General features: G+C 40.0%; 1 protein-coding gene across 1 annotated transcript; it reads right to left on the reverse strand.

Annotated features, from left to right (window-relative positions):
- Positions 1-559: 559 nt before the first annotated feature.
- On the reverse strand, positions 560-6,269 carry cmasa (cytidine monophosphate N-acetylneuraminic acid synthetase a). The gene is made up of 8 exons (XM_030431856.1): positions 5,846-6,269; positions 4,518-4,660; positions 4,275-4,430; positions 3,213-3,346; positions 2,867-2,964; positions 2,564-2,735; positions 2,313-2,478; positions 560-2,230 (listed from the first exon to the last, which is right to left on the reverse strand). Exons 1-8 carry the CDS (start codon positions 6,061-6,063, stop codon positions 2,019-2,021), a joined length of 1,299 nt encoding a protein of 432 aa, XP_030287716.1. The 5' UTR covers positions 6,064-6,269; the 3' UTR covers positions 560-2,018.
- Between the last annotated feature and the right edge of the window lie 7,888 nt (positions 6,270-14,157).

Here is a 14,157-nt window from a genome sequence, read left to right on the forward strand (position 1 = left end):
ATGTTATATGATGTTTGTCAATTTAAAACATATTCTTTTAAGTCGTTAAACTGAGATATTACGTGGTTTTGTGTAAACGGCTCAGTGAACGTCACCAACACAAGATGGCCGCCGCCTCCGCACAGAAAAGGTACTTACAAAAAGATGAAAATCATCTTTTAAACTGAAAAACGTCTCTTTAACGCTGATTACTGTGATGGTGCATTCAGGTGCTGTCGGAATTATCGTAAAAGTCAAGTGAATGCCCTCTTAAGTCGAAACAACAGCTTGGAAAGTTGAGAAAATGTAAGCAAACGAGTTGCCATGTCAATTTTACGACAATGAAACACGGTGGAAGAGAGTGGTAACAACTTCAGGTTGGCGTCCAATTTACTCCAACATGAACACACCGGAAAACTTCTTCCAACCACCGGAAATGGGGCGATCAAAGGAGCACTTGAATGCAGCATAAGGTCCCATGGTGGCTGTCCCTGTTAGCTTAGCTTAGCTTGAAGATCTGTCCAAAGGTACCAAATTCTACCTCTGCTGCATATATAAAAAAACAAAAACACCACAACTCTCAGTTTTCAATCAACAACTTCATTGAAAATGATTCACACATGAAAATCTCTTCATACACAATTATAAATACAAAAGAAAAGAGAGAAATAAAATCACTTAATGGGCCAAATGACACGTAAACATTCCAACAAAACAATGAGTCATCTCTGAGGAGGGTGGAAGACAGAAGAAGGGGACAGGACACAGAATATTACCGTGCTGTACGATATCAAACAGAGAAGACACACACTTTACCTGAAAATCATCTTTAAATAAAATCTCCTAACAAACAGCAGCTTTAACCTAAAAATCATCAATCCTCCCGTTTAGAAACAGGAAGTGAGCTTGCAGCATCAGGCACAGTCACAAAAAGAGTTAGCATAATGCTGCTTTCAGGTACATTATGGAAGGACGATTGCCACAAACAAAATACTTTATATTTGCTTTCTTGCCGAAAGATCAGATGAAAGGCTCTAGCTGTTAGCTTAGCTTAGCATAAAGACTTGAAACAGGTGTAAACAGCTCGACAAGTAGCAGTTTAACAGGAAGTTGGTGCTCTGGGCGATCAAACAGTTCAGTATAAACCTTTCAGTAAAACGACAAATTGGCGATTTTCTAACTTCAGTTGTCATCCAGATTAAACAAAGACGATATGTTAGTAAATTAGCTAGTTTAAAAAGTGCTGCTCTGGTAGATTTCAGTACATTTGGACAAAGCCAGGCGAGCAGTTTCATCCAGGCTCCAGATTTGTCCATCAAATTAACTGAGTTACTGCTTTTATAATATTTGTTGTTTTTAAATGCTGTCTAAATGACCTGATTTCATGCTAAGCTAAGCTAACTGGCTGCAGCTTCATATTAAGTGCACAGACATGGACGTGATATCGACTTTCTGATTTATATTCTGTGCAAGAAAGCGACGTCTCCCAAAATATCTATTAATAACTATTGATTTAAGGACACGTGAGGAACGTAAATAAAGACGTGCAAAGACATTTTTTGTTACATTTTGGTTTGTATATAAAATATCAAGGCATTTTTAGGGTTTTTACCTTTTGGAACTTAAGTCTATAAAAATAATACATCTCAATATTCAAACCACTTACTGCTTCAGTAATCACTCCACGCTTAAGATATTTTGCTGGTTTGGTGTCAGTTGTAGTGTCATCCTGTTCTTTGCATTCTGGATCGAACATTTTGTGTCTTTCCGCTCATCTGCAGCTGACGAGGAGAATTCTGCCTCCAGGCGAGTGCTGCAGTAAACTCTCTTCACAGCATTACTCACATTCCTTCTCTTCCTACAATTAGTGATGAACACCTGAAATTATCTGATACTTCAAGAAAAGTTACCCACAGAAAAACGTACATCTTAAACAAAGTGAATTATTTAAATTCTGCTTTAAATTCTTATTCTTAATTTAAATACGTAGCGCTCCATTTTCCTCTCTCACTCTCCTGGTAGATTTCCTGTGTGTCGCGTCAGAAGCTGCTGTCGATGCGGTCCTGCTTCATCTGCGACTTGGCTTTCTGTTTCTGCAGCAGGATGTGTTCGGCGAACTCCCTCATGGCTCCCTTCCCCCCGACGTTGTGGCAGGTGTACTTGGAGGCGTTGATGGCGACCACGGGAGCGTCTCCGGGCACCGCGCTCAGACCCGCCATGTTCAGGCAGTTCACATCTGGTTTGTCGTTACCTGAGAAGAAGAAAGCGTTAGAGAGTAGAGACTAAAGGCTGTAATTAGAGAGGCGTGCTTGTGCTCTTGCAGCTGTCTTTACCCATGTACGCCACGTCCTTCCACTGCAGCTTCTTCTTCTCCACCATCGGCCTCAAAACATCCAGCGGCTCCTCTCCCACGTCGATCACGTCGCAGCCCGTCCTCTTCTTCAGTTGGTCGGCCATCGACTGGGCCACGGGGTCCTCGCTGCAGGTCAACAGCACCACCTGGAGGAGACACACAGAGGGTAGCGCGTGTGGTCGTAACGACGCGAGCAAATACACCGATACCATCTTTCCCTCAGATTCTAACCTCCACGTCCTCTTTCTGCAGCATGCGGATGCCCGTGGTGTCCCTGGTGTTGATGGACAACATCTCCTCTCCGGACTTGGACAGAAAGATCCGTCCTTCCGTCAGACATCCGGACACCTTACAGAACGTCAGACGGACGACCTCTGGCGTCTCTCGGCCGAAGTAGCCATACCTGTGGAGAGGAGCGAAGGCGGGATGAAAGCTCAGCCATCAGTGGAAACAGACGAGTCAGATTTTTGAGATGGTCCCCAAAGCGTTGGATCGATTACAAGCTTACTGACAAGTGTTTTCATTTGATCTAACCTGAGAACTCTCTGCTCCGCCACAGGCCAGTCGATGTCCACGTCGATGTCCACGCTGTACTCTGGCAGCATCTCGTAGTAGCTGATCTTGTTACCGCCCTGCAGGGAGGGAAACACAAACGGCACATATACACGTGAGAGCACAAAAACAGTGACACCAACAACCATCACACAGACTGAATAGGAAAACAGAAGTAAGGGAAGGCAGTGAGATTTTTTTATAATCCAAGAAAATCCTCCTGATCACATGTTGAGTCACATGAAGCACATGACACACTGGCAGGTTTAGGAGACATGAAAGGAGTGGAAACAGGACAATACAACCCACTGTGCTCCTCTGCAGTTACCTGCAGGACTCCCTTCTCGATGAGCTCCCTCTTGGTGATGTAAAAGGAGCCGTTCTCACACAGCTCTCCGTTCCAGTCCTGACGCCGCGGCCGGTTGGACGGGTCCAGATTTAACGGCTTTGTTGGCTCACCGGCTAGAGGAAGAGAGAGGAAAAGTTCAAGGTCCATTCAACAAGTGTCATTAAACATCTTCTATTATAGGCGGAAAAAGCAAATACAAAGGTTCATAGACAACAAAGAGGGAAACTACAATAACAGTCTCAAGCCGTGCTAACAGTTCTGTGAGGCTGACGTAGTCCCTTTAGCTAAATGCAGTCAGTAATGCTAACAGGAGAGCAAGAGCCCGTAAAAGCTTCAGCTACAGACTGGTGATCTCTTTTGAGCTCCAATTTTACTGCCTTTTTTTGTTTATAGTTTGGAGAATTAACCATTGCCGAATAAGCTGTTAGCACTTCCCGTTCACAACAGATCCACTGATGTACAGACAACTATCACCGGATTACTTTTACACTGACGAAAACTTAAAAATGTGATCATTCCAAGGCAGGTTCTGAACTGTCTTCTTGTGAGATTTCTGATCTGATTTAAGGAAGTTTATTCACAATGGACACCAGAGATAATGAAATCCTCCTGAAATCTACAAAGAGGCTGAATGATATAAATAAATGTTTTAGAGCTGCTTTATAATTTAATCGAGTAAATTGTTTCAGTCGAAAAAGTCAAATATTTTCTGGTTTCAGTTTCTTAAATTTGACGATTTTTCCTGCTTTTCTTTAAGAGTCTTTGAGTTCTGGACTGACGCCTCTGAGTCATGACTGCGAGAAGTAACATGATTCTTTAGTCAAATTCACTTTTATCTTTGCCTCTGCTACGTCATTTCCAGTTGGTTAAGCTGCCAATCAGATTACAGAAGAGCACAATCAATATTTCTACCCCTGTGACTGGAGAGCTCAGGGTCGTTGTTGTTGATGTTGAACACCAAACTTAACACAAAAAAAAACATGTGTGATGTGTGTCATTTTTCAGAGCACCATGTCGGCCGTCCTGCATCTGTCGACTCACATCCTTTCTTGACCTCCTGCCAGCGGAACTGGTGTCTCCTGACCACCGAGAACACCGAGTCGAAGCTCTGCTTCTTGATCATGTCCAGGGCCTCCTTCAAGTGGCGCGGGTGGAGACACGGGGACGTAGCCTGGATGTTGCACACGATATCCACCTCTGTGAAGTCAACACACAGGATAAACATGAAGCAGCTGCTCGTGCTCGTCACACGGACCTGTACTGGAGATCAGACGGTCGGCGTACCTGGGTTGAGCCTGATGAACTCCTGGATGGTTTCCAACGACGTGGAAGAGTCTCTGGAGACCTCGGGAGTCCTGCGGTGCACCTTGGCGCCCCACGCTTTAGCCACCTTCTCGATTTCGTCATGGTCTGTCGACACCCACACACTAAGGACGATACAGAGGCCTCATCAATATAAATTATTATCACCTGTATCGACCATTTTTCTAACTCAAGGTTTGCTGCTCTGTTTTCTTCTCATCTTTTATTTTTCCAACATCAGGACCAGAACAATTACATCTGAAACTGGTTATTAATACACGATCTGTTATCAGTGTGTAATTACTGACAAGATTTATGTTCATTCTTGTAAATTACAACATTTCGAAACAGAATTAAAACAAACTACAAACTCCAGTAAAGTCTGTCATTTCAGACACAACCAGTTCAGTGCACGTTACCTTGATAAGGTCGTTACAAAAGCTGCAAATGATGGTTATTTTCAATATCGCTGTTGATCGATTAGTTTTTCACTCTTCAAATTTTACGAAGGTGGAACATGCAAATGTTTGTTTTAAAAAAGATGCTGAAACGATTATCAGAATGGCTGGAAATCTATTTTCTTTAGATCGATTACTCGCTGCAGCACTGGTCATCATGAGAAGTGAAGGAGGTTTACATGGGAGAACAATCAGCCTGCACCTTCTGATCATTATGATTATTGATTACTCTTTCAGCAGTGAACCTGATGATCATCTGGCTTGCATAAAGTCAGAAAATGATGAAACGCGGCTCATCAAACCTAAAATCTTCATCTTATTCCGTTTTACCAGCCGTCCAAAACAAAAAGCAATATAAATCTGATTATTATCGTCTCTTGTCCTGCTACTTTATTCCCTCTGTTCTGCTGTGTTACCTGTCAATTTCTCCCAAGGTGAATCAATAAAGGAACATTTAAATCTTAACTTATCTTGACAAACAGCACATCCTCAGTCAGAAAAGCAAATATTCAGCTTTTCTTCCTTGAAAAGTGTCTTAAAGATCAACAGATTATCAGTGCAGCTGCCCATTCATCCGGTTTAATCAATAATCTCTTTTATGAATATTTTTCAAAATAAAATGCACAGACTGTCAGATGGTCTGCAGCCACACTTATGCAGAAAACAAACACCTTAATGAGGCTTTAATGAAAGTGGCTCAAACCTATGCATACATATTACAATACCACACATAATAAACACAGCTAACACACATAAATAAGCCGTGTGAAGTGTTTAAAGTGCACTTGGGGGTGTGTGGCTGCAGTTGTTGGTGTCAATAGTTAATATTAGCTCCTACAGTTATTCATCTACCTGTCAAAGCACTCCGAGTCCAGAGCAGCCCGCAGCACCCATCCGATAAGAGGCACCCCGGCCAACATTTTGATGTTTTTCAGAGGAATCCCTTTGCTTCCTCCTCTCGCCAGAATCAAGGCGGCGACGTGTCTCTTGTCAGCGGGCTTGACGTGCTTGCTGGCGGGTCCGTCCGGCTCACCGTTATCTCTGGGGAGGCCTCGCTTCCTGGAGGCCATTACGACTCCGGACTACGCACTAGATTTGTTTATAAATCTGCGGGTGAAGCTCCAGAAGGCGACACGGTGGAAGGTATCGACGAAAAATGACGGTTTTATTTGTTTAAGGAAAGCGTAATGGAATCAAATATGATGCTACAAGGATTTCCGGATATGTGTTCTCCTTCGCGTGTGTAATTGGCTGGCTGCTGACTCGGCGACTCAGCTCACTACCGCCATCTTCGTTTTCGGAGGATGACGTCGACACCAAACACCAAACATTTTCTTTCTTTTCGTTTTAAATTATTTTTATTTTTTATTTTTTACTAACACGGTTGATGTACTTCATGGTACAATATGTAAACATGACCCAATCAAATTAATCCTACAAAATAAAAACACTAAAAAAACAGCTAACTGTTGCTAACTAGAGCTGCTGTTAGCTAGTTAGCTTGGTTAAGATAATCGTCGTTCCATCTTGTCAAAACTTTTCGTTGTTTCAGCTTCACAAGTGGGAGGCTTGGATGCTTTTCCTCTTAAGTATTTTCATAGGCTAATTTTAAATTATTTGGAATAAGTTTGAGTGAACTAGAGCTGCTGTTAGCTAGTTAGCTCAGTTTTGGTGTTTACATTGTAAGCAAAGGAGGTTTAGGTGGGGACGGGGGTAGCTGGTTAGCATGCTAACTTTTATTGACAACACAGTATGGACAATGTAACATCAAACTGCTTTGTCTTCACATGTTGTTGATAATTTTGGTTCATTTGAATGTTTCCAACTAAAATTATTACATATTACACCTGTAAGTACAAATTTGAGGAATTTTCTTAAATTTTTGTACAAAACATTTGAAGAGCTTCATCATAAAATATGATTTTTGCTATAAAACCAGTTGGTACCTATTGCCCATTTTGTTTTTATTTTAATAAATTTTCATTTAGCCTAAAAACTTGTTATGGTTTCAGCAAGTAAAGGGTTTGACACTTTATCTTTAAAATATGTTTATAATCTTTAACACTTTTCAATAATGTTGAGATCTGGATTGTTGTTTGGACAAAACAAACATGCTAAAGTTGTCTCTTTGGGTAATGTGACGGCATTTCAGTCATCATCAATTAATAGAGAAAATAAGTTTAATCCGTAATTAAAAATAGCCTTCTTATTGGTTGTAGTTAGCAACTTGATTGTACTTCATGGCAAAATATGTACAAATTAGCCTGTCTAACTCATACTCAAAACAAAAACTGCTAACTGCTGTTTACTACAGCTTCTGTTAGCTAGTTACCTCAGTTAGCAGTGAAAATGTGATAATTAAGATGATTGTACAAAACATTTGAAGAGCTTATAAAACATGATCTTCTGTTACAAATTTAACTACCCAACAGTTTATACGACTACAGCTAAACAACTGATTAACTGGCTGGATGATTTACAAAAAAATCAATAAACACCTACTTTATTAATCATTTGAATCATTCATCTTGTCAAAACCTGAAAATGAGCTCCACCTAAACCAGCTACAGTAACAGTAACATTCTGTTGGCCTGATACATAACAGTAGATTTAACAGTCACAGAGGACATTCAGACTCATTTGAGTAACATTTACACTGCGAGTATTTGTACACTGTGGTATTAGTACTCACATAAAGGATCTGATGACCTCCTCCACAGCTGCCTCATCTGTAACCTTTCTTTCTCTTCTTTTTCAGGTCTTTTGTTTCACAGCCCTGACAGTTACCCACTTGTTCCACCATATGTCATGCAGGAGTGTCAGTATGTGTGTGTGAGGTAAATATAGGAGAGGCGGTTTGAAACCTGCAGAGTAAAACTTGCTTTGGATGACAAAACTGAAGAAAACTGGAGCAACAAGATTACAGATTAGATGACTGACCTTTGCCTGAGGGCCCTTTGTGGTTCATTGCCCAACAGCACCACCTTTTGACATGACGTGCACATTGGTGGCACATTTTCTAGTCTGGTCTTAGTGATGCTTCAAACAAGCTCATGGTCAAGATTAAAAAAAGTAGATCACATCAGTCCTCACACTGGCTTCCTGTCTGTCGAAGAGCAGATTAGCTCACAACATACTTTAAAGAGGCACTTTGTAGTTTTTTGGGAAGAAATTTGAACTCAATTAATGAAGAAACTTCACACGTGAATCAACAAGCTGCTCTGGGAGGAAAATAAGGTCCCAGAACACCGTTAGATGCAAACAAAGGTGGCAGGGTCCGCCATGTATAAACAAATTAAAACAGGAAGAGGCGGTGTTGTCCTTTTAAGTCAGTTTGTTTACTCAGTATATTCAGTCATGAAAAGAAAGAGAGTTTGTTTATTTAGTTTGTTTATTTAGTTTGTTTAGGCAGAAAACGAAGTGTAAAAAAATCCACACAGTTCACAAAAGAACAATATACATTCACCAATTAGGCTTCTAGAAAATACAACATTTCCGAATAAAAGCTTGCTGTCTCGTTTGTCTGTTCAATGGCGCCACCTTCTGGACATTAACAGCAAATGGGCTGTTATGTATGTTGGTACTGAAGCAGTAAGAAGCATAGAGATAGTGTGACAAAAAAAACCACACCAACATATGTAACTTTAAGGTGTGTCTGTTTAATAAAAGGGAGGTAAATTAAATCAACAGTCTCCATATGAACTGAAAATCTAATAATGAAGCTTGAACTGACTTTGAGCTCACAGAGTTTGTCTTTAAGTTACTATATTGAAAGTAGCTTGATTCACTTGTACTAATTTCAAAATAAAAGTCCTCTCCACCTCGTTTCACCAGATACAGGTGTTGTGTGATCCACAGTGTTTCAAAATGTTCATTTAAACTTAAAGCTGCTGTAGTCAATGTTTTAATGTTTACAATAGTTTAAATAATCCTTAATCTTTTTTTGTCTTTAAGCTAATTGTTTTGTTTTTTACAGCCCGTCACTCTTGTGCTTTTGTGTCCTTTCAGTGCAGGGAGCTGATAAACACACTTTACATGCTCAGCACCAAGCAGCAGATTAAGTTAGCAGCTAACTGGTGACAATAGTGGAGCACTTAGAGGCTAAGGAGCCATTTATTTCCCTCAGGAGGTGGTGGAGACCAAAAACAGTGCTTAAAATGTGTGAATATTCATCTTTAAGTGGCCATAAACATGACAAATAAATTCTAATATTGTTCTGTATTTCCTCAAAGTGTTAGAGGGTAACTGTTATCTGACAGTATTGCCTGAGAGGGAGATGATACAATGTGTTAGTGTTGTGTTTACCTCTTGTTTCTGTCGCCCCCTTGTGGCCGGAAATCAATGAATGCAGCTTTAAGGGACACACCTGTAACCTGACTGTGCCAAATCTCAAAGGGTGTCGACTCATTACATTTTTTGACTTCTGTACTTAAACACACAAACACAAACTCACACAAAGGTATGCTACCTGACCAGTGCTCCCACCCAGTGCTGAGAATCCATTAGCATTAGCAGACGGAGGGAGGCAGAAAAGACAAGTGATAAGAATCGAAAGACAACAACAGAACCGAGTGTGTCAGTAGCGTTACACTGTCACATTTGGGTTTCATCAGATTAAAAAATCTCTTTTACATTTAAAGCTCTATGACAACTCTTTTGTTGTCTAATATTAATTTAAGATTTTTAACTGGTGTTGCAGTTAGCACATATGCGTATAGACCCTAATGTAAGTTATTATTTCCACCATCATTAATTCTATTAATCCACCTTAAAAACAAATGTAGTTTGTCATGTTAACACGCTAAACTAAGATGGCAATCATAGCCAATATTACCCAGTAAACATGTACATGTTATCAGTCTTGTGAGCATTTTATTATGCTGATGTTAGCATGTAGCTCATAGCACTGCTGTGCCTCATTTTGTGTCAATGCTAATTACAAAATGTTACTATGCTAACATGCCAAGCTAGGACGGTTACATTAGCCTACTCACTAAACATCAACATGTTAGCATTCTTGTGTTATACGGTTATGCTGATGTTAGCACTGCTGTGTGTTACCATGCTAACATGCTAAGATGGCAAGCGTTACTTAGTAAACATGTTTTATGCTGACATTAGCATGTGGCTAAAAACAATGCTGACCCTCGGCTGTAGCTGCTTTGTATTGAGCACTAATTAGCAAATGTTACCATGCTAACATGCTAAACTAAGATGGCAACAGTGGTAAACATAACCCAGTAAACATCAGCATGTTAGCTTTGACACAGGATACTAGTATTAGGAGGGAACTGTGTGTATCGCTGTGTGTTTTTTTGTTTTTTGTTGCCTTGATTACATCAGATCAGATCAGCTGTTTTTCGCACAGGGTGTAATAAACTGCAGGTTACCATAGCAACAGTGCTTTGTGCTACATTAACTTCTGGTTAAACTGACAACAATCACACGCAGCATCTGTTTGTCTTGTGCAAAGCAGCCGTGACGTAAACACTGCGATCCACTCCTGGTGTCCTGCATCTGGAATGAAACTCGACGTGCGTCAGAACGTTCAACTTGTGCATTATTTCCAGTGTGTTCCTTTAGTGCAGAGAAACATGGAGACGGAGGTAGAGAAAGAAATAACAGTAATGTAGCAGAGACCGGAGAAGAGATGAGGCTGTCGATCGGGTTCAACAGGTGTAAAGTCGGCTGCACCTTGCACTCCATGACACTGTTGTCTCCCATCTTTATCTCTCTTTTAACTTAACCTTGATTAAAATGGATCTGGGGAGGAAAACAACCAATGTTTGAGGCTTTTCTCTCACTTTTAATCTATAATAATACTTCATTATATATTGTGTAATTAATCTAAATCCACAAAGTAACTGGTAACTAAAGTTATCAAATCGATGTAGTGGAGTTAAAAGTATATTTGCCCCCAAGTTGTAGAGAAAAGTAGCAGAAAATGGAGATACGTAAGTAAAAGTCTTCAAAATTTACACAAGAAAGAGTGTTAAAGGTGACAAGACAAAAGGAATAACAGTAGCACTGACAGTTAGAAAGAGGCTGTGAAAGAGAGGCGACAGGAGAAGGAGGAGGGCGGCTCGTCTGCCCCAACTACTCCAACAGCTCCAGCAACATACCGTTCATTCATCCACCCTGCACCACTCCTCTCATCAGACACCTCCGTCACACCTGCACTGACTCCTCTCCTCCTCCTCCTCCTCTGCTCAGAGAGAAGAGCTGACAAACTGCTGCATACGTTCTGTACTCAGTGTTTCAGATTGTATTCATCTGCACATGAAAACAGAATCTGTATGACGTTGAAAACCAAGCAGAGAGGAGAATTTAAACATATAACAAATGTCAATCAGTCAGGTGTTATTGATGTCACTGATATTTTATTGGAATGAAATGACACCAGGGTTGTACAGTTGCTTCTAATGCCACAAGATTGTTTGTTTTAATCTCAATTTAGATAGTCTGAGAGCTTTTCTTAACAGTCAATGTCCCTGTTGTTGCTGGCATAAACATGTGTCTTCACAAGACTCCCTTTAAAATCGCACATTTTTGTGAGTTTCTGAGTTAAGAGAATCTTTATAAACTTTGTTAAATGCTTTTTATGACAAATTCTTCATCATTAGAGCCTTCTTGTGAATTCGGCAAAAGTTAAACATTATGTTTTTTTACTTTATGTGTAAAAAAACAGATAAAATCATAAATTTGAATATTCTGGGGGAAAGAAAAAACAAACAAAACTCTGAATGTATTTAACTTTAATGTCCTCTTTAACTACTGAACTACACACCCAACATTGTTTTATCATTTCTTGTAAACATGTGATGCATGTTCCAGGAATGTAATACAGAAAATCAGAGATTACTGTCACGACAACATTCTCCTAAACCCCAAATAAGTATATTTGTTGGAGCTACACCTCTTCAGCTGACAGCTAAGAACACACTGTACATAATCTCTTTCTGGCAAATAAAAAGAATAAAGTTTGGTTCAGGCAGTGTCTCATATGTCCATATAACATCTATAACATTTCCATATTTGTCCCCTTCATCAAATATACAAGCTCAGTTTGCGACAAATAGAAGTGTTACTCCAACAATCATTTTCTAAGGTCAGAATATACAATTTTGACAGGAAGAGAATTTAGTTTGCGCAGATTTTGCTATCATGAATATTGTTAATATTGTCAATTGGAGTAAATGTGTAGCATGGAAGGTCCTAGTTCTGATTTCATATTTTTATACCCATTTTTTCATCCACTCGTATCCACATTATAGTTTCTAGCTGTTTTATCTTCCTGTAAATGATTCTTGTATCCGTGTGTAACATAGACAAAGGCAAACTTTCCCATCAGGAAACTCTTTCTAGTTTCTAGTTTCTAGTTACTGCAGTTCTTCAGGAAGGAGGACGAGGGAACACAAATCTCCACCTGTGGATTCTGACATCTAAGTATTTACACGCTTAAAGACCTTCTCTTCATCGCTGGCTACTGGACATTACATAAGAGCTTAACATCCATTAATGTTGAATCATCTGAGACTCAATGACTCAGAAAGTCAGAACGGAATGATTCCTTTTGTTTTTCCTCAGGTGTGAAACTGAAACTACATTGTGGACGAGGATTAGGACCACTGTGAAACTTAATAACAAGCTGAGTTCTGACTGAGTTTAAGTGTTTTATTTCTTCTTCTTATTTTTTATTACCCTGATCCTCTTCATCTCCAGGGATGTAGATTGTTTTGTTTGGCTTTTCCGTCAAATGTCAGACGGAATGGAGCGGCCGTGAAGAGATGGAGGCAAAAATGTTACGATTGCAGTTATTATAGAGCCGTTCTGCAGCCTCCTGTGTGTTATTATGTTTAAGTTTCAGGTGTTTTTTGAGAGGCCTTTTTCTGGGATGTGTGTGGGTGTGTGTGTGTGTGTGTCAGGTTAATTACAAAGGCAGGAGAACAGTGGAGGAGCAGGAGGGGGTTGTAAACACACACAGCAGGGAGGGAGAGGTGGGGCAACTAATGATCTCTGATGAGTCATTTACACACTACAGGCCCGTATTTGTCCTCTTAATAATATACTGAATTAACTACTGTGATACTGATGTTAACGGCTGCTTCGCACACAGCTGCAGGATTTATAATGTGACAGCAAAACCAATAGAAATCCATAGAAATCAGCAGATGGACCCGCTGATATCAGCTGTGATTGGTAATGATACACATTCTTGATTGTCTTCTTAGATACATTTATCATTTTGCCTAGAAAAATGGCAGAAAATGGTGATTAAAAAGTTCAAAATTCAAAATATATTCAGTTTAATATCATAAAAGGCAAATAAGAGCAACAAATTGTCGTATTTCAAAGATAGAACCAGTGATTCTTTTGCATTTTTTACTGAAACAATGTTCGCAAAATAGTTTATTTTCTGTTGATTGACTAGTTTATCAATTACCTAATGATTACAGCTGTAATCATTCAGTAGTCAAAGTCATCGCTTCTCTGAAAAGTACTGAATTTCTCTTTATAGTACACTTGGACTTTGAGTTTCTTTGAATAAAAGGTAATCATGTGAATTTTGTGTGAGTCTTTTGTATTATCTGAATTAACTCAGGGGATTTGGCTCATTTACACTTTCTCCCCTTATGATTCTGATATTTCCTGCAGGATATAAAGGCAACATTGAGCCAAGGGAAGTTTTATTTGAAGGGTTTCCAAATAAAAAGACAAAAATAAAACAAAAAAGCGAAGAAGAATCAAGCCCAAAGAAACCAGTGTTTGATCTTGGCCTGATTTTGCGACATGTATGGAAAAAGTACCTGACTGATGGTGGGGGAAGACGGAGTACCAGGAGGAGAGCAAAGCAAGCTCAGGGAGGAGATGCAAACTCTGCACAGAAAGGCCAAACCTCAGGGATTCAAACCAGTACCTTCTTGCTGTAAGGCAACAGCACTAACCACTGGGTCAATTTGCTACCAAACAACCAACCAACCAACAAACCAACCAACCAACCAACCCACTGACCTACAACTGACCAACCAACCAACCAACAAACACATCCACCAACCAACAAACCAACCAACCAACCAACCCACTGACCTACAACTGACCAACCAACCAACCAACAAACACATCCACCAACCAACAAACCAACCAACCAACAAACCAACCAACCA

This window comes from Sparus aurata, chromosome 10 (assembly GCF_900880675.1).
Source record: "Sparus aurata chromosome 10, fSpaAur1.1, whole genome shotgun sequence".
In the NCBI taxonomy this organism is placed as follows: Eukaryota; Metazoa; Chordata; class Actinopteri; order Spariformes; family Sparidae; genus Sparus; species Sparus aurata.

What these genes read in the sequence shown, in the direction of transcription:
- cmasa (XM_030431856.1), bottom strand. Translation starts at nt 6,063, where the DNA reads ATGGCCTCCAGGAAGCGAGGCCTCCCCAGAGATAACGGTGAGCCGGAC. An exon ending in GTTCATCAGGCTCAACCCAG is followed by an intron (nt 4,431 to 4,517) that starts GTACGCCGACCG and finishes TTGACTTCACAG; the next exon opens with AGGTGGATATCGTGTGCAAC. An exon ending in GCAGGAGGTCAAGAAAGGAT is followed by an intron (nt 3,347 to 4,274) that starts GTGAGTCGACAG and finishes CTCTTCCTCTAG; the next exon opens with CCGGTGAGCCAACAAAGCCG.